The sequence below is a fragment of the Daldinia loculata genome, assembly GCF_022478755.1.
Source record: "Daldinia loculata strain CBS 113971 unplaced genomic scaffold F4817scaffold_40, whole genome shotgun sequence".
NCBI lineage: Eukaryota > Fungi > Ascomycota > Sordariomycetes > Xylariales > Hypoxylaceae > Daldinia > Daldinia loculata.
In genome coordinates, this window is record NW_026054894.1 from 158,612 (window position 1) to 177,308 (window position 18,697).

Below are 18,697 nucleotides of genomic sequence, written 5' to 3' on the forward strand. Positions count from 1 at the left end.
CGTTTTGCGTTTTGACGGGGCGGGGCAAAAGTCGTTAGAATAGTCTTTGCGATTTGGTGAATTTTAGAAGTGCCTTAGCCTGCCAAGCCTTCTAAGCCTTCTAAGCCTTCCAAACACTCCGAACTTTCCGAGCCTGCCATAATGGCCGTTGCAGCCCGTTCTGCCCGTTTACTGCCCGTTTACTGCCCATTGCAGCTGTCATTCATGGTAGACCCCGCAGTTCCCCGCCTTTAGGCCGAACAAGGCAAACAAATTGGGTATCCACTTGAAGAGCTCGGGCCATCCCGCAACCTTCAAGATTCTAGCAGTCTGGTCTCCAAATCCACTTTCTCTTTTGGCAAGGGATTACCAGATTACTTATCCAACACCACAAACGTGCATCTCTAAACTTTTTTAAGCTTCCCTAGACCTTTTTGGCTCGATTTTGCGTCACTAGGACATCCTTACTAACGCTCTCGTTATCACCATCTCTTTACTGCCAATCGATTTGATTGTCTCACTCTCCTTTATCCTTAGCTGCCCCCACACCTAGCGGTCGTGTAGTCGACATCCAATCGAACGGAGTCAGAGTCGGTTGCTATACATGAAACTATCCTCCGCAGTGGAGATTCGGGGTTTGGTAAGGATCACTGACAGTTTTCCTGCTGCCTGTGCCTCTTCGCCACCGTCTAGTGTGTTGTACGTACGCAAAGTTGTGTGATGGTGAATGACACTGATTGGCCTAAAAGCTAATATGACCTACTAGCCCTTCACTTTAGCCTCTCAGTTACATCCGTGGAACCCCGTCCTGTCAGCTTGTCCCGTCTGTTTGGGTCACCGAGTCATAAGGCAGTATATGCAGTAATATGGCTCCGCAGCCGCGGCTTGAACCAAACTCTATCTACCCAGTCACACCATCTAAAAAACGGCTTAACGCTGCTGAGTTTGACATTTGGTTTCTCGAATTTTCTAATACGTACAACCTTAATTTGAGGCGAACTCCTCCGGACTTGTCTCCGCAGAAGAAACGAGCTTTACCATACTATCCAGAATTACGATATTACGAGCTCCTTAAAGTTCAATACTTCAAGGGAAAGCATGTAGTAATACAGGACTTGTTTGCCCAAGGGGCGAAAGAGATTCACAGCAAGTGGATAAAAAAACCACATGCGGAACCTGGGGTTATCCCTTTCCCTAGCCAACTCCCTCGGGCAACTACTGAGCCTGAGCGTTGTCAATTGCTGGAGCTGCTTGGGGCAATTTTGGATGACATGGGCTCGTTGGACGTGTCACGACGTTCTTCCGTCGCACCGTCAATTTCGTACCAATATTATGACGAGCCTTCGTCTCCCACGAGGTACCTGCGCTCCAAGCGTTATTCTGATGAATGGCGGGGATGCCCTTCTTCTAAAAGGAATAGGGGCGCTCCCTCAGAAGTCGACACAGAATGTGATCCTGATGACGAACGGCCACCTAGTGTGCTTTCTGCTCTTGATAGGGGTCGCGTACTCACGGCTAGTCCCGTACCTAGCCAAACATCGTCGATCCAGGCGCCGAGCAATCCAAAATTAGGTCGAAGTAGAGACCCTTACCGGGTAGAAGTTACCGCGGATACAAGTAGGTCAACTTTTGCGTCTCGAGTGTTCTCAGATCATGACGAACATCAACCCCTTCCGGTCTCTCAGGAGACCCAAACTACTGTAATTGCGAGCAACCTGGGGAGCGTGAAGTTTCCGTCATCGCGAGTAATCGGGTCTGATTCGGATTCCTTGGCTCCGTCTTCTAGCACCGAACGTGCCCTCCAAATCTCTTTCGATCACCACCATCAACTACTTCAACAAAATGTGAGTGATCTCCTCAGAGACAAATCATCGACGTATTCCGACTTCAGCTATTCCGAGCAAGAGACCACACGTTCTGTTACCCCTTCTCAACCTTCTCCTTCTTTGCGTCCAGCTTCTCCACCTGCAACTATTCAACACCCGGCGCCTCCCAGAGTTCCTTCTCCGCTCTCTCCTGACAATGAAAAAATAAGGAATATGCCACCACCTGTGGTACATGGAGGTAGCCAGGAATTTGAGCATCGGCTTCATGATGTTTGGGGTAAGCATTGCCCCCTCTTGAAATAGAATTGCAGTTAACTCTTGCTAGCTCATCTTCCCGATCACTATGATCGTGCCCCGTTCGTGGTTCGCTGGGAAGTTCTACGAATTGCTCTTCACTGTGACGTACAAGTGCAGGACCTGCGCATTGAATACGATCCATCATGGACCGACCAAAGGACACTATGGGCGAGGCTTCAAGCTTTACCTATATTCCGTGGCAAGTCCTTTCCTGAAAAGTCCCGACCTGAAGCCTGGACTGCCGCCCTAAATGATAAGTTTGGTACCAGGGATCAGGTAGTTGTGCTTACTGCTTCGCTCACAGCGAATACGTCAAAGAATGGGCCTTCATTCCTTCTTAGGCTTAATCCTCTAAAGTTGGATCTCCCTCATCGTCTAAGTCGTAGATTTGGATCAGACCGTTTCCTTGAACTTGTGATACCATCTCTAGGTTCCCAGGATATAAAAAACTTCGGTGAATCCGCTATAGAGAGTATCCAGCAGTGGCTAGTCAATGGATCGCACGTGCTGCTTGGCCGTGTATGGGCTTCGTTCTATCTCAAATCAGCCTTGCCCAAAAAGATTACTAACGAGAACGCCCTGGGGCCCCAGTCTAAAACCATACATCAAGAGCGGATATACCTCTTCGCTGAAGACGGTAACGATTTTCGCCGTCTAGGAACAGAGGAACGTTGTTCACCAAAGGGTGAGCCAGTGGGAATGCATAGCAAGATGAGACGAGGAGATCTTATCGAATGGCTCTTACAAACCCCCAATAATCAGACCCAGCCAGTGCTAAAGCTCTTTTCACGTATCGCGCTAGGTATGATCAGTCAACATCTATAGTCCCCCAAAACATTACTAAGAGCGTTTAGGTCTAAGTCGTACGCATCCGACTATTATTGTCCAACCTGAACAGATTCGACACCGACCCAATGACATCTTATCACCCATCGACAAGGTTATGAATGACGGCATTGCCCTCATGTCTTATGGCCTTGCGCGAGCTGTACGTGATATGATGGGGTTGCAAGACGTACCAGCAGCTTTTCAAGGCCGATTCGGTAGTGCAAAAGGTGTTTGGCTCCGAGATACCAATGATACCAGTGATGCGATATGGATAGAAACAACTCCGTCTCAGCGTAAGTGGAATTGCGATTACATCGAGGATGATCACCGGACATTCGAGGTTCGTAACGAATCTAGAGAGCTTAAATCTGCCAATCTCAATTTACAGCTTCTGCCTATTCTTGAAGACCGGGCTATCAATGCAGCTCAAATGAAGATCCAGGTTGGAAACTTCATGAGAGACAGCCTCATGAGAGACCTCGATGCCCAAAAGGCCGCTATGCAAAGCCCTACCCAGTTTAGGCTCTGGGTTTACGAAAACTCGCCGTCAAGCCGTCGGACAGAGCGTACAAAGCATTGCCAGGTGCCGTTCACGGCTGGTCTCCCAAATAGCCGGGAGGACATTATGGCCTTTCTTCTAGATAGCGGTTTTGACCCGACTAAGCTGAAGTTTCTGAGCGACATTGCTTGGAAGTTACGAATGGAAAAATGCCAGGAACTCCAAGAACGGCTCAATGTAAGAGTTGGGCGTTCTACTTACGCATATATGGTTGTTGATTTCCTCGGGATTTTAGAGGAAGATGAAGTTCACCTTGGATTCTCCTCCAAATTTACCGATGAGCAATCTGGGTTTTCCGAAACCTTCCTTCATGGATTTGACGTCCTAGTTGCTCGTACACCTGCACATTATCCCAGCGATATCCAAAGAGTAAAAGCAGTTTTCAAACCCGAGTTAGGCTCGTTGAAAGACGTAATCATTTTCTCAACAAAGGGCGACATACCCCTTGCTGAGAAGCTCTCTGGTGGTGATTATGATGGCGATATCGCCTGGGTATGTTGGGAGCCGACGATTGTGAACAACTTTCGTAACGCAGACATGCCTAATGCTCCAGACCTATTCAAGCAAGGCGTCATACGCAAAGAGACTCTGAAGTATAACGAACTTGTGACAACCGACGATATTACCTCAGAGTTCCTTCTAAGAGCGTTTAAGTTCAACTTGGAACAGAACCTACTTGGTGTATGCACAAATTACAAGGAAAAGCTATGCTACGCCCGAAATTCAGTGCAAGACGAACCCGCGATCCTCTTAAGCACGCTTATCAGCAATTTAGTAGACCGGGCCAAGCAAGGCATCGTTTTCACGGACCAAGACTGGGCTCGGCTGCGCAGAAACCTGAGCAAAGTTGACCCACCAGATCCTCAGTACAAGAAGAATAACTGGAGTGTTCAAGGCAGGCCTATGCATATAATCGACTACGTGAAATTTAGCGTTGGCCAGCCCATAGTCGAGAGAGAGCTAAAGACATTCTATGAATCTCTTGGCCAAGCAGAGAATTTTGATAAGGACCTCGTAAGGTATTATCAATATTATGAAAAACTCCAAAGACCATTCACCGAGCGTAAAGAAGCCGTAAAAAAGCTGACTTGGGAAAGGATTCTGGAAAAGCTCAGGAGGGATATCGATGCTGTCGCCCAAGAATGGCCGAAGTCTCGCGGCGAATGGGATGCCAAGCTTGCCGGTATTTATGACAAATGGCAAGAAATTGAACCGACAGACAAAGTGAAGTCTGATACAGTCAGATCTCTGCTACTACAAGAAGACCAAGCTAGGATTGGCCTTTCAAGCTGGGATCTATTAAAGGCATCGTTTGCCTTTAAGATGTACTACAGCAAATTCCCGAAATTTGTCTGGTATATCGCGGGCAAGCAACTGGCGTATTTAAAGGCTACATATATCAGTCAAGCGGCGAGTGCCCCGCCAGTGCTCATGACACCCAGCATGTACGCCGGATCAAGGCCTGATAACAAATATGCCCGGGTCCTGGCGGCTAAAAACGACGGCCGTAACCTTGTCGAGGACGAAGCAATCGACGAAGAGGCGGCTACGTCTTTATCTGACGAGGAGGTTTAGGAGAGTTCATCGACTAAGGACGACACGTCTCGTTTATGGATTGTTATCATCCCGGTCATTTTTGGCTGTTGGTTACGTTACGTTTTATGAATGAATGATACCCTTCGCTTGATTTGTTTCTTGGATTTGATGCGAGTAATTCACTAACATTTAGCCCTGCGCCACTCAGACACCTTGGGCTTTATAACACATGGTATTAGAGAAATTATTGGTAAGTGAGCATGTTCTCGTCAATGGCGGCTCCGTGCGCTGCGGCGCATGCTCGTATATAAATATATCCGTCGCTAATAGGTACCTAATTATCTCGGCGTGGCTTTAAGCGAGATGCGTTCGCCGAAGACGTAGTTGTGACCTATCCGAGAACCATCTTAACCCGCCAATAGGCATATAATATGTACAGTTTCTAGGCGTATACAGTACTGTATTCTCCAGCCATTCGAGTTATTTTTGGCGTATTCTTTCTGGTCGTTCGAGATGGAGCCTTATGTGGAAGTCATTCCTATTGGTTGGCATTACGTGACAGCCGTGAACAACGCAACGTGAACCGTGCCATGATACTCTCTCATGATCGGCAGATACGCTGATACGGTAGCCAGACAGCCAGACTATGTACATACAGGTAGGATCTTCGGTTCGGCAACCACGCTGCCATGGCAAATCATGATCCAACCATCCGGCTCGGTAGCTTACTGTCAGCATCGGAGAAGTGGATCATAAGACAACCTCATCTCGATGATCATTGGGCCGTCGTACTCTTCAAGACTTCGCTCTTCAGCTTGAACCTCGTATCAAGTATACCTAGGTACCTCACCGCCCATCGGGTGTGGAGATTCGAAGGCTGTCTTCCCTGTGACATAGGGCAAGCGAACTGCGCCCGTAGGGACGGGAAGCAACAACACCCGTTGCGGTGGCGCTGCTTAGATCTATTGACTATCGATGGCGACTATAAATATAAGCTAAGTTTCTCGTTGAAGATGTTATTTAGATATCGATCACATAATTCAGTAATCAGTCAACTTTGCATCTAATATTTAATAACAATCTTTAATAACAACTTAGAACTTCGAGTCTAAGAGCAATACCATAAACATGTATCTCAAGTCCGGAGCAACATTACTCGCCGCCGCCCTCTTCTCTCATTTGGTAGCGTCGCAAGGAATCTTCAGTTGCCATACTCGAGAGGAGTGGGGATATTACCCGAAGTGCTGCACGAACATTGACGGCCAAGTCGGAACAAACTGTGAGTTTCGCATTGCGCGACACTATTTCATACCCTACGAAGAAAGATAAGCGCAAATGCTAACATATTCTCCAGGCGTCTCGGCGCATCAAATGGGTGCAACGGATCCGATCTGGGAATGCAACTTATTTGTATACAACATCACGGGATGTTGTCAGTCGATTGTAAGTTCATAGACAGCCCATATATTTATACGTATAAAAATGTATTCGAAAGTGTTCTAGTGCTGACCGGTATGCAGGGATACAAGAACCCGTACAATAATATCACGATCGATCTCTGCGCAACTTCAGTAGATCCACGATAAATATCTGTTAATACGGGGCCGGAGTTAAATAACGACTAATCGGGACGTGTGGCAGGTTAATGAAAGCAAGACGGAGATAGACGTATATACGTGATGTGATTTAGGTACTAGTAAAGATTAGTACATGGTGTCTGTGGTTTGTAAGAAGATATATTCTCGATACTGTATATGGGGGTGTGGAGGATGAAATATGACCCATACTTTGGTATCTTGCATATTTCAATGCCGATAGACTTGGCATTGATGTGACCAAAGACTTTATATCCGATCTGCAGGGTATGGAAACTTACCTGGTGCATTGTAAATGTCATAGACCTTTAGGTACTTCACCTTCAACCCTGATGGAGATTGGTGATAACTTCACCTTATTGGCGTTAACCCCGCCATGTTACAGTTATGCCGTACAAAGGACCGCACATCCGGTTAGTGCGGGGGGGGATTTGGAGTTCAGCCAGAAAGGGGGGTAACTAGAGCATGTCAAAGTAACCTTTATATCATATAAATAGGTAGGTAGGTATATATAATACCTGAGATCGACTAGAAAGGAGCAACAACTACTTCTCATCATCAATTAACATCTACTAAAACATCCCGACCTATTATACCGCTCGAGCTTTGATCGTATTCACTATGTCTACTACTACCCTTCCCCTATCTTTAAAGGAGTCTCTAGACAACACCAAAGTCGAATACCGTCGACTCGGCGCCAGTGGTCTAAAGATATCAGTCCCTATATTCGGGTGCATGAGTTTCGGTGATACTAAAGCGCAATCGTGGGCTCTCGATGAAGCAGATGTAAGTGACATTGGACGAATAACCACTTAGTACTCATCTATGACTCTGCTAATGTTATACTACAGGCTCTGCCTCTACTTAAGGCCGCCTACGATAAGGGTTTAAATACCTGGGACACAGCTAATGTTTACTCTCAAGGCGTCAGCGAGGTTATCGTGGGTAAAGCTATCAAGAAATACAACATCCCGCGAGAGAAGGTCATCATCGCGACCAAGTGCTTCTGGGCCGTCGGTGAAACTCCTGACGTCCGTCATTACTTCTGCGGAGAAGCCGTCAACAGCTCCAAGGACTACGTCAACCAGTACGGGCTATCCCGCGCTGCCATCTTTAACGCCGTGAACGCCTCCCTGAAGCGTTTAGATACCGACTATATCGACTTACTCCAGATCCACCGCTTCGACCCCAACACCCCCATCGAAGAGACCATGAAGGCGCTAGACGACCTCGTCCAGTCGGGCAAGGTGCGGTATATCGGGGCTAGCTCGATGTGGGCGGTTAACTTCGCGCGGATGCAGTTCGTCGCGGAGAAGAACGGCTGGACTAAGTTCATCTCCATGCAGAACCACTATAATCTGCTGTACCGCGAGGAGGAGCGCGAGATGAACCGCTTCTGCAACGATACCGGCGTCGGCCTGATCCCCTGGGCGCCGCTATGCCGTGGTCACCTCGCGCGTCCGCCCGCGGCCTTCGGCTCCACGGAGCGCAGCAAGCTCGAGAAGGACACCTCGCCGGGCTCGCACGGGACCGTCGAGCCCGATCTAACCATCATCAAGCGAGTCCAGGAGATCGCTGACAAGCGAGGCTGGAAGATGGCGCATGTGGCGCTCGCTTGGATCAACAAGAGAGTCTCTAGCCCTATCATCGGCTTCTCGAGCATAGCTCGGATTGACGAGGCCCTTGGTGCGAAGGGCAAGGTCTTGACGGATGAGGAGGAGAAGTACTTGGAGGAGCTGTACCAGCCGAAGCAGATTTCTGGTCATACTTAGGCGTGATGTATGTATGGGAGCTTGTATATATGCGCCGGTATTGGTGCTATGGAAAGCTTGTGTGGTATAAGCGCGGGTTGAACGCACGCGGTTTAAAATATGTAAAGTGTTAAGGATAAATTAAAGCTACATGAAGCTACTTGGGTATGGTCTGGTTTTGACCATCAATTTATGTTTACGTGAAACTACATTATATCTTACTTGCTTATAGCTGGATATTATATATATATATATAGGTATATATCACAGTTGTCAAGACTATATCCCTACGTCTTGGGCACTTTTGGTACAAATTTTGATCATGATATTTACATGTTAGCAGTAGTGCTTTTCTGTTTCACGAAATATCAGATAGAACATGAATTACTTCTCTCTGCTAGAAGGTGAGATTCCACTCTACCCCTATCCTATGTAAGTCGTAAATTGGGGCTTACTTGTATAGTCATATGCATGTCCTAAGCTAGCAGTTGAATAGTATCAGTGATATTGCTTGGGTGGCTTTTCAGAGAAAGGCCCTTTTCGGTTTGTTATGTGATGTTGAATGTCCTCATGATATGCAGTGTCAAAAACATAGTACAGAAAATTGATTGTCGGCAAAGACATATTGATGTCTACCGCCTGGCTGCTTACTTTGCCCTGTCGCTTTTCAGAAACAAGGCTGTAGGACTTAGTCATTCACGCACGGAAGGTCACGCACGGAAGGTTCAAGATGTTTATACGCGAGAACGAGCACTTTGCTTCCCCCCTTTGTGTCAAACAAGCTTGTTTTTAAGAATACTTCCTTTCTTAGGTATAGTTTTCCTCCGATATCTACATAAACTATTGGATATCCTGAATAGGATGTCTATAAAAGCACTGCATATTCAGCAACTTGACAGCTTACGAAAAGCCCTCCCTACACTGCGTTCATACTAAACCCCTATTTCCCACAAAGTTCATAGCAAGAAACCAAGATACAACAAACGTCCGCCATGGCTTGCACAAAGCAGACTACTGACAAGACTGGGGTCCCCGAAATTAATAACACGGACGCCAAAAACCGAGAGTTCGTACAGCTCTGCGGCTTCCGTACTGAAGCAACTGGCCTTATCCTCGCGGACTTAGCACAGAAGCTCACCCGGGCGTATCCAGTCAGCAAATACGTTATAAACCATCCCTCCGTGACATTTGAGCCGTTCTATTTCTTTTTCTACGGCTCGCTCCAGGCTAAGAGAACTCTGGTGCGTGTGTGCGACCTAGACGATGAGAACCCAACCCTGATCCCCGCGTCCATCAAGGGCTGGAGAAGTAAGTAAACACCGCCCCTGTCCGTACACGATAACAACTGCTAACTTGAGACGCTTTAGCCATGATGTGGGGTGAATTTCCCGCTTTGGTTCCCGCGGAAGGCAATGAGGTGAAGGGCATGTGCTGGAAGTGCGAATCCCCGGAACACGTGGGCTCGCTTCGTAGCTACGAGACCAATGCCTATCGCATGGAAGTCTGCGAGATCATCACAGATGAGGGTGAAGTGATCGAGAACGGACGGATTTTTGTGTCGGCAAAAATGGAGGAGGGTCTACGTGAGGGCGGCTTTGATCTCAAGTCGTATATTCGCCGCCATGCAAACTTTTAAGAGCCGTTCAAGGTTCCTGAGATGAAGAACTCAGCGAAGGAATTGGTTCGCACTGCAGAGCTGCTTATGAGATCGGCTCCTAATGCAGCTGTGGAGAGTATGCTATTCCGAAGACTACCTAAAGTATCATCTCATTATCCACCGGCAGTGCTTCTCGAATATATTTAGGTAGAGCTGGCACTTTGCTATTATGTATCACTTAGAAGTAAATTGCACCTATTAATTAAAAAGTAATGAGAGGATTTCCAATACTAAGAAATTATTATTTTGGTATAGAAAAGAAAAAGGGTATTGTTATGTAAAGTTGAAAGAATTAGACAAGACGATGCCTGTGAAACCCTATATGATATGTACCCGGTACCTCTGAAAAGTGACTGGTGGGGCTGAATCAGGTTGAACAGTGGATCCAATCTAACCTAGGTACCTAGGTACTGGATGGAGGTTGCAAGAACATTCTCGATAACGATAAACCCCCCAATCAATAAATCCCCAATCGCGGGGTACGTAAATACTCCACCTTTACATACAAGAGACGAAAAGAAGAAAAGTAGAGCTTCTGTCTACAGAGATTCTGTTTACAACTTATCTCTTATATCTTTCTAACTTTCAATTCCTGGATATCGCAGGAAGAAACTACCTTTTAATACCTAGCTATATACCGTCAAAATGCCAGTGGATTATAGCAAGTGGGTAAGTACATGAAGCTATCTTACCTCGTGTCTCACGAGAGAGCCTGGGAGCCTCGAATGAAGCTAATATATATTCTCCTCTCAGGATGCTCTGGAGCTCAGCGATGACTCCGATATCGAGGTCCATCCCAATGTCGACAAACGCTCCTTCATTCGCGCCAAGCAAAACCAAATTCACATGGAGCGACAGCAACGTAAGCTCCAGATCGAAACGTTAAAATACGAACGTCAAGTCAACGATGGATTATTGAAGAGAATATCGAGCCTCTTAAACGCCCTGAAAGCTCATGCCGCCGAGGCAGAGACCCGGAACCCTGCCGAGGTCGCTTTCCAAGCTGTCATGGAGTCTGCCGGTAGACCAGAGGACGACAAGCCTCCCGCTCGACCAGAGGGTGTCCACGCGCAAGAAGAGCAGCCACCCACGTATACTAAAATGATGGCGACTTTACTAGACCAAGTCAACAAGGAGCTCGACGAGAAGAAACCCGAGAACCGTTACAATGCCATGGTGGATGAAATCGGCGTACATCTAAACAAGGTTCAGGATTTACAACAGCAACTATTAAGCAAGTTGGCAGAACTGGAGAAGGAAGAAAGCCGCAAGATCACAAGCGATAGCATCCACACGGGGTTTGATAGTTCACATGTCACCAAGTCTACACCCTCTACATCCGGGACAAAGAAAGCCGACGACACCAAAGTGGAGCTTCTTAACCCCGGCTTCTCGCAGTCTAAGCCGGAGGAGTCGAAGTCTTCAACCACAGAAGACGACGATGACAAGGAGATCACTGCATCGCCTGATGCTCAAAAGTTCGCTAAAATAAAGGCGTCTGATTATCGAGAAAGCCATTCCTTCATTGGTGCACACCCACACATCTTAACCGAGAAGGAAACCGACGGTATCCTAATCATGGCATTTGATGCCCAGCTGGAAGGGAAGGATGATTTCGCACGACAATGCGTCCACCAAGCTCTCCTGTTGCAGTATTGTCGCGCGTTAGGTAAGGACGGCGTCGCGCTCTTCTTTAAACGAATCACTACCAAAGGTCACCAAGCGCAAGACGTCTTCTATAAGGATGTACAAGATACGTACTATAGGATCAAGAACCGTGCGGCTGAAATTAATGCCCAGCGAGAGGCTGAAGGTGGATCTGGAGAAGGAGTGGAACAGATCCAATTGCACGCTGTGGAGCCGGGTACCGAAATCAAGATTAGGATCCCATCTGAGAAAGGAGAGGACGAAGCCGAGAAGAAAGGTCGCGAGATTTTCGAAGGATTCACCCCGGAAATGCAAAAGGCCTTGGAGTCTGGTAGTTTGGATAAGGTGAACGAAGTGCTGGGCAAGTTGAAGGTCGAAGATGCTGAGGAAATCGTTGCCCTTCTTAGCGAAGTATGTTTTACCCATTGTCAAAGTGTACGGTACGATGTCTTACTAACGATTACATAGGCTGGAATCCTAAGCGTAGAGGAACAAATAATAGATGCCACTACGGAGGCAGGACAAAAACATCTGAAAGAGATGGAAGAACAAGCGGCACTGGAGTCGTATGCGGACGATCCGGAGTAATCGTGTCACCTTGGCTATATCTTGGCAGCGAGGCAGGTTTTTGATAACGAAAAGCATGAGGACGTGATAAGCTCAAGGTAAAACTTGATGCCTGCGGGATTATTGTGACTGTAACGGTAAGCATACGGGCGGACTGGCTAGGAATACCAATATAGTTTAATAGAGGTAGTTATTTGGATTGTGATGTGTTACTGCTCGCTCCCTTGACATATGATACTTTTTGATATATTTCTTAAGGACGGTAGAATGACCTTATATGATTTAATAACCCCCTTTGAGTTTACTTGAGACTTAGCCTGGAGATACTGTACAACACGTTTTATATTACTAGGATAAACCACAACAAATGTCAACACCCACTCCGGATTATATTTGTCTTAATGATCCAAGTTACAGAGAGCAGCTATCTTTAATGGTTTATATTCCGTACATGGCGTGAAAAATGCGTAATAACCAAGGGATGACTGTTATTACATACGGAGCCGTCTTTACGATGAACTTGCGCGGCAGGCAATGTACATATCTGGGGGCTGAGGCTTGCGTGGTTTGACGGGTCCCAGACGGTTGGGACCCTGAATATCGAAAGTTCGTCCAATGGGAAAATTGCAGATATGCGCCTACTAGGGAAAAGATAAAAATAGGACAGGGGTCAGGTACAGCTACGTAATATCGCTGTGCAGCGTTACATAAGTCGTGTATGCAAGTAGCAAGGGGCTTTTTTTGTACAACTCATAGCCCGCACAAGCCATTTAAGTGCATACACTGTTTGTGCAAACAATACCAACCATTCAACTTTTTATTCCTACCACCTTTTTTTTTTTTTGCTACTGCCTCTTTCACCAGAGGAAAACAAGGCCAATCGTTGTTTGTGGGTGGGTATCTTCACCCATCCAAATTCCGCATGATAGCAATCATTGCCAAATCCAAAACTAGCCAACTTGTCGCGGCTTGCTACGAAATCAAGCTGTGCCGGCGGGTCTTGGTTCGTTTCAAGTCTGAAAGAGGCTGACGACGCAAAGCTGGACGACCCTCGCGTCCCGTGGAGGCGCAGTCGATCGGTTGCCGACCACAAGCTTGCCACCCCACAAAACACGAATCATTCATAGTCGATCTAGAGCTCGTTGTAGACAGGGATCGTCTTGATGGACAACTACTATGGTACTGTTTTATTTGTGATGGTTGGGTTTAGTGGGAGGTTCTCTCTCTCCCTTAACCTCCTGGCCAACTTTAAAACATATAACGATACGAAGTAGATCTCTTCGTATTTAAGATAATATAAGGTAATACTTACTCCCCGTTACTTCTTTTCCGGTAGGTATATGTCTCTTTCTCTTTACTATTATTCCGTCGTCTGTTCTGTCTATATACATACTATTAGAACAGTGAATAGTAGTTATTCCTTTTTTCCTTTACCAGTACCTATCTAGAACAACATGTTTCCTTCGTTATCTACTTTCTTCACAGTCACCGCTGCCTTGACGGTAACGGTTTATTCCCTGCCGCAGGATGGCAGTTATGATGGTGGATACGGGGGTTCGGTCTATTCGTCGACCTCTTCCTTCGCTTCAGTAACCCCCAGTTCGACGGCGTCCGCCTCTGCCGCCTCTTCGACGACCGCTTGCAATAACTCGCCCGACCTATGCAGCCGCTCGTATAGCGATATCACTCATATGGGAGCTCACGATTCTGCCTTTCTCCGAGACGCAAGCACGAGTAATTCGATAGCTGGCAACCAGTACTTCAATGCTACTGTTGCTCTAGATGCAGGGATCCGATTATTGCAGGCCCAAGTCCACGATCTGAATGGCGCTATCGAACTATGCCATACGTCTTGCAGTTTACTCGATGCTGGGACTCTTCAGACTTGGCTAGCCTCCATTAAGTCGTGGATGGATACTCACCCGAACGAAGTGGTGACCCTTCTGATTGTTAACTCTGATGGCAAGAGCGCAGCCGATTTTGGGACCGTCTTCAGTGGCTCGGGTATCGATACATATGGATACACGCATTCAGGGACTACATGGCCGACGTTACAGGAAATGATCAGTGCGAATACGCGACTGGTGACTTTTATCGCATCTATTACGGCGGATAGCCAATATCCATATCTGTTATCCGAGTTTGATCATGTCTTTGAGACTCCATACGAGGTAACATCACTTTCGGGCTTCAACTGTACCCTCGATCGCCCATCCTCCCAGAGCTCGGCCGGCGCTGCCATCCAGGCTGGGATGCTGCCTCTCATGAATCACTTTGCATACAACTTACTCGCCGCTTCGATCATGATCCCCGATTCAGACAATATCACGATCACAAACAGCCCGTCGACCTCTACCACAGGCAACTTGGGTCTGCATGCTCAAACATGTAACGAGCAATGGGGCATCAAGCCCGTGTTCATACTGGTTGATTTCTTTAACGAGGGACCGGCAATCGAGACAGCAGATAACCTGAACAGCATCACCGCTGTTGGTCGATCGAATGCTGGCATAACCGCAACAGTTGCGACAGCTACTGCTGGTCCGAAACGCCAGGGTCTCGGACTTGGCACCGAGGCCTTGGTTGCTTTCCTAGTGGCCTCCTTGTTACTTATCTGATAGGCCGGTCTGGATCTGGATATCACAAGATAGAAAAAGCCAGTCCCAGTCCCCTGGCTCTCGTTGTTTTACTGCATAGCGGTGGCGTTTCATTGTTTTAGGAGATGGCATAAATGTTAGTATTCGGAGCATAGGACAGGCAGGTACTATCATATGGATTGAGCATAGGGGGTGCGTGGCCAAAAATAGTCTTAGAATGCTCTTTATACCAAGAATGAGCTCTATAGAGTTTGGGACCGTGGTATATACATAGGTCTAGATATTAGGGACATAATATACCCTGATTAGTAGTTAACCACCTACCTAATTTCCGAGTCTTGTTTACTGTTAACTATGTGAAACTGTAAAGTTGGTCTTTTTGGACTTATAGCCAAAACCCGTCCCAATTGCTTTAGGTAGCTAAGCTTATACGATATGGACGTATGGATCTGGTACTTTACAAACCACTAACCGATACATAGATCACGCTTATATATCTCAAATTTGTTTTAACCCCTGATAATAGAGATTAATTGCCTGGGTATCTTGAATGACTACTAATAACATGTCTTTTCGAACTCGGGCCCCTCCCCGTTCTATTTATGCCCAACCTACTTTGTTTGTAGGGACCAAATCGACTCAAGGGTAGGCACTGACGGTGGAATGTTTACCTAACGCATATTCCTAAAGCCGTATCCGCCCCGTTCGTATAGACTGAAATACTACACCCCTACCCTCCATTACGCTGGCTCTCCCGGAAGAAATCATCGACATCTTATGATGGCGTCTCCTCGCCATTTACCGCGTCCTCCATCGCTACGTCGTCGACTGCGGCTGCGCCGTTTGCATTGCCGTTGACGTCCTCTGCTTCAGCTTCAGCCTCCGCCTCTGCCTCTCCTGGGGTTCCATAGATGAATTCTTCGAGGGCTTTGTATGCCTCGTCTAAATTGTCGTTCGTGATGATGGCATCATAAATTTCACCAGATTTGGAGTGCTCGATATCCTCCTGGGCGGTCTTCAGTATGCTTTCCAGGTCTTCTTCTGCTATGCCAGAATTCTTCAGCCGTGTCTCGAGCTCCTCGATGCTAGGTGGTGTGATGAAGATGATCCGTGCAGAGTAGCCATTGTCTTTGGCCATTTGGGCACGCTGGAGTCGGGTTAGTAAGACCTAGTCATATAGCGTACATGGATAGATTTGGACTTACCTCGCGGTCTAATTGGATGATGGGGACCTTTCCGGAGTCCTCTAAAGCTTCAGCTAGCTTTCGATTCGTTCCGTATTGGACTCCGTCTCGTTCGACGAACTCCATAAAGTAGTCATTCTCTAATATATGATTAAATTCCGCGGTATCTACGAAATTGTAATGCTGGCCGTTGACTTCTTCATCCTTGCGAGCTCGGGTAGTATGCGAGACGACTCTTCCGAATACACCCTTATGGTCCTCTAAGAGCTTTGAGAGTAATGTCGATTTGCCGACTTTGCTTGGTCCTGTCAAAATGATCGGCCGTCTATCTTCCGGTATTTGGTCGTTTTCAGTTATTTCTTCTTCACCATCATCTGAGCTTGGCTGCTCCTGAAAGATGACATCAACCTTTTGCCAATCGTCGATCTTGTCAAAGACGGCAAGTTTTGATCTCCGAGCAATTCTAAGAGCTCTCCAAGTCTTGCTCGCTTTAGCCTCGAGTATCTCCGACTTTTCCCTCTCGCTTTTCGCGAAGTCGAGGTCGAGGTCGTCTGATTCTATCTTCTCCTTGAAGACACCCAGGTCAGGAAGTCTCCATCTTTCTGGATCCTTTAACTTCTCCATTGCTGTTTCACTGTCCTCCTCCTTTAGGAAATCTAGAGAGAGTGATCCCATGGGCACAGGGCGCAGCCTCTTATTAGTTGCGATGCGCTTTGCACTGGCCTTCCCCTCCGCGAAATCGGTAGGCGAAAGGGGATCTCGCTTTATGGGTGGGCAACTTTCAACTTTCCACCGGGCCCAATTCTTGTCTCTCGAGATTACGCTCTCGATCACACGATGAAAAAAGAATCCATCAGAGTCAGCTTGCATATAGAGCACTATCCTATCCCTCATGGCCGATGTCCATTTTGCCTGAGGATGGTTAATAATTTTAGGTTGTGATGATTATAGGTGGACTTACATCTTCTTCTCCTAGCTTTTGGTCGCCGTATATTACTGACCTATTCTGGACTTTGATCTTGGCGAGTTTTGCCTTGGCCTGGGGGGTGAGCGATAGGAGAAATTCTAAGATGATAAACGCCTGTATAAGAATGTGACGCCTGAAATATAGATCGCCCATCTAAATGATAGTTAGACATGGCTCTACTAGCTAGGTTCCGTAAGCCATAGCACGTACCTCTAGTTCGAAAAGCTCTCTACTTGTGAGGTACTTAGGGTTATTTGTGCTACTGCGGAGATCGTCATCTCCTTCGCCATGCTTTCTCTTTTGGGGTATCTTGCTCTCGTCAGAACCCTTTGTACTTCTTTGGAGTTTCGCGACTGTATCGAATGCAGACATGGTGGCTTCTAGACCAGCCTTGAACTTTGCTAAGTGTGTAGAATCAAAGAGGACTGTGGGTTGACTGAAGTAGTGTTGGAGCGACCAGAATATAGGATAGAGAGCATTCGTATCGAGGGGTTTCTCGGGTGTTGGCTTGTTCTTGCCATCGAAAGAGACCGCTTTAGCCGTAGACTTGTTTTCGTCTTTTCCATCTTTTGTTGTGTCAGTTTCCATATCCACAGCCATCTTATCCGCCGAGTCGTCTGGCTGGACTGGTGTCTCTTCAAATGACGTAACATTCTCGACATGATATTCTCCGCGCAAGTTAACCGAGCTCCTATCTCCCAGAGGGAAGCATTGGAACATAAATATGAAGACTCGACCGCAAAACGCTGTGTCTTCAGCGCGCGATAGTCGGCGTAGAAGATCGTTGCAAGACCTGAGAATAACTAGCTTCTTGGAGTTTAAATGTTGTGCGATGATTTGCTCTCTTCGAGACTCAAGGAAGTCGAATATCTTCCTACATCCCTCGGTCGTTTGACTGTCGAGTAGCTCTTCCACGAGCCAGAAAAGAAGGGCAGCGTCGCATTGCTCGCTATCAGACAGAACCGACAGGAAGTCGAAGAGATTCCAGATTTGGACGAACTCGGGGGAATCAATTGATGTCCTAGCCTAGAAAGGGTCAGCAATAGGAGACAAACAGCGGATATACTAAGGAGTTTGCTACTAACAACTAAGCTGCTAAACACATTCCGCGCGGCCGTTTCCACGACGGCGTACTGACGAGCCTTCTCGGATGCTAGGTTCTCCGAAACATAATCCGGTGAAGCGCATGGAAATATAGTGGGAAGTTGCGCAAGTACATTCTCAAAGTCGACCTTAGTGAGTGGAGGCTCGATTGTTGTAGCCGACTTGACAGACTGCGCATGAACTAGAGCGTCCTTCAGAAGCGCCGCAAAGGCGTCTACCTGGGGTATTTCGTGGTCCAGATGCTTCGCTGAAGGCATCGTAAACTTCGCTGGGGATATCGTGGCTGAGGGTATTTTTCGATCGTAGCCTTGAACATACGGATTCTAGCTGAATTGGATGCTCACGTCCGGATATTAATAAAGAAACGCGTAGGCAATTAACGAACAAACGAATGAATAATTGTCGAGAAGTTGTCGAATCATGTCAGAAATACAGACATTGGATCGATAGATTGAGTGTGAATATTGGAAATTGACAGGACGTTCTCTATGGGTTTAGTCTTTGCTCAGATCGGAGGTGTTGAGCTTGGAATAAATTGAATAGAAGAAGAAGGCTGAGCTTCTGATTTAGATGTTGGTACATTGATACCTCTTAATACTGACT

At 47.0% G+C, this 18,697-nt stretch overlaps 7 protein-coding genes across 7 annotated transcripts; 6 read left to right on the plus strand and 1 right to left on the minus strand.

The window, feature by feature from the left end:
- Positions 1 to 300: 300 nt before the first annotated feature.
- On the plus strand, positions 301 to 5,361 carry F4817DRAFT_184153 (RNA dependent RNA polymerase-domain-containing protein). The gene is made up of 4 exons (XM_049298389.1): positions 301 to 678; positions 746 to 2,082; positions 2,131 to 2,904; positions 2,957 to 5,361. Exons 2-4 carry the CDS (start codon positions 846 to 848, stop codon positions 5,062 to 5,064), a joined length of 4,119 nt encoding a protein of 1,372 aa, XP_049157101.1. The 5' UTR covers positions 301 to 678; positions 746 to 845; the 3' UTR covers positions 5,065 to 5,361.
- Positions 5,362 to 6,153: 792 nt separating this feature from the next.
- On the plus strand, positions 6,154 to 6,611 carry F4817DRAFT_317866 (uncharacterized protein; the record flags this gene model as incomplete). Its single annotated transcript, XM_049300856.1, has 3 exons — positions 6,154 to 6,304; positions 6,380 to 6,468; positions 6,546 to 6,611. 3 exons carry the CDS (start codon positions 6,154 to 6,156, stop codon positions 6,609 to 6,611), a joined length of 306 nt encoding a protein of 101 aa, XP_049157102.1.
- Positions 6,612 to 7,082: 471 nt separating this feature from the next.
- On the plus strand, positions 7,083 to 8,495 carry F4817DRAFT_184058 (Aldo/keto reductase). Its single transcript, XM_049298387.1, has 2 exons — positions 7,083 to 7,406; positions 7,472 to 8,495. The coding sequence occupies exons 1-2, from the start codon at positions 7,242 to 7,244 to the stop codon at positions 8,390 to 8,392; spliced, it is 1,086 nt and encodes a 361-aa protein (XP_049157103.1). The 5' UTR covers positions 7,083 to 7,241; the 3' UTR covers positions 8,393 to 8,495.
- A 676-nt stretch (positions 8,496 to 9,171) lies between these two features.
- F4817DRAFT_343869 (uncharacterized protein) lies at positions 9,172 to 10,311 on the plus strand. The gene has a single exon (XM_049304068.1). It carries the CDS (start codon positions 9,741 to 9,743, stop codon positions 10,005 to 10,007), a length of 267 nt encoding a protein of 88 aa, XP_049157104.1. The 5' UTR covers positions 9,172 to 9,740; the 3' UTR covers positions 10,008 to 10,311.
- Positions 10,312 to 10,504: 193 nt separating this feature from the next.
- On the plus strand, positions 10,505 to 12,642 carry F4817DRAFT_343870 (uncharacterized protein). The gene is made up of 3 exons (XM_049304069.1): positions 10,505 to 10,697; positions 10,782 to 12,086; positions 12,144 to 12,642. The coding sequence occupies exons 1-3, from the start codon at positions 10,674 to 10,676 to the stop codon at positions 12,261 to 12,263; spliced, it is 1,449 nt and encodes a 482-aa protein (XP_049157105.1). The 5' UTR covers positions 10,505 to 10,673; the 3' UTR covers positions 12,264 to 12,642.
- A 444-nt stretch (positions 12,643 to 13,086) lies between these two features.
- F4817DRAFT_343871 (PLC-like phosphodiesterase) lies at positions 13,087 to 15,161 on the plus strand. Its single transcript, XM_049304070.1, has one exon. The coding sequence runs from the start codon at positions 13,697 to 13,699 to the stop codon at positions 14,858 to 14,860; it is 1,164 nt and encodes a 387-aa protein (XP_049157106.1). The 5' UTR covers positions 13,087 to 13,696; the 3' UTR covers positions 14,861 to 15,161.
- Positions 15,162 to 15,304: 143 nt separating this feature from the next.
- Positions 15,305 to 18,633, minus strand: F4817DRAFT_343876 (THO complex subunit 1 transcription elongation factor-domain-containing protein). Its single transcript, XM_049304071.1, has 5 exons — positions 18,076 to 18,633; positions 17,201 to 18,016; positions 16,985 to 17,143; positions 16,045 to 16,935; positions 15,305 to 15,986 (listed from the first exon to the last, which is right to left on the minus strand). The coding sequence occupies exons 1-5, from the start codon at positions 18,349 to 18,351 to the stop codon at positions 15,615 to 15,617; spliced, it is 2,514 nt and encodes an 837-aa protein (XP_049157107.1). The 5' UTR covers positions 18,352 to 18,633; the 3' UTR covers positions 15,305 to 15,614.
- Between the last annotated feature and the right edge of the window lie 64 nt (positions 18,634 to 18,697).

Coding starts and splice junctions, on each gene's coding strand:
- F4817DRAFT_184153 (XM_049298389.1), top strand. CDS start 846: ATGGCTCCGCAGCCGCGGCTTGAACCAAACTCTATCTACCCAGTCACA. Junction 2,083..2,130: donor TCGGCTTCATGATGTTTGGG/GTAAGCATTGCC, acceptor AACTCTTGCTAG/CTCATCTTCCCGATCACTAT. Junction 2,905..2,956: donor CTTTTCACGTATCGCGCTAG/GTATGATCAGTC, acceptor AAGAGCGTTTAG/GTCTAAGTCGTACGCATCCG.
- F4817DRAFT_184058 (XM_049298387.1), top strand. CDS start 7,242: ATGTCTACTACTACCCTTCCCCTATCTTTAAAGGAGTCTCTAGACAAC. Junction 7,407..7,471: donor GGGCTCTCGATGAAGCAGAT/GTAAGTGACATT, acceptor GTTATACTACAG/GCTCTGCCTCTACTTAAGGC.
- F4817DRAFT_343869 (XM_049304068.1), top strand. CDS start 9,741: ATGATGTGGGGTGAATTTCCCGCTTTGGTTCCCGCGGAAGGCAATGAG.
- F4817DRAFT_343870 (XM_049304069.1), top strand. CDS start 10,674: ATGCCAGTGGATTATAGCAAGTGG. Junction 10,698..10,781: donor CAGTGGATTATAGCAAGTGG/GTAAGTACATGA, acceptor TTCTCCTCTCAG/GATGCTCTGGAGCTCAGCGA. Junction 12,087..12,143: donor TCGTTGCCCTTCTTAGCGAA/GTATGTTTTACC, acceptor ACGATTACATAG/GCTGGAATCCTAAGCGTAGA.
- F4817DRAFT_343871 (XM_049304070.1), top strand. CDS start 13,697: ATGTTTCCTTCGTTATCTACTTTCTTCACAGTCACCGCTGCCTTGACG.
- F4817DRAFT_343876 (XM_049304071.1), bottom strand. CDS start 18,351: ATGCCTTCAGCGAAGCATCTGGACCACGAAATACCCCAGGTAGACGCC. Junction 17,144..17,200: donor GAGAGCTTTTCGAACTAGAG/GTACGTGCTATG, acceptor ACTATCATTTAG/ATGGGCGATCTATATTTCAG. Junction 16,936..16,984: donor AAAAGCTAGGAGAAGAAGAT/GTAAGTCCACCT, acceptor AACCATCCTCAG/GCAAAATGGACATCGGCCAT.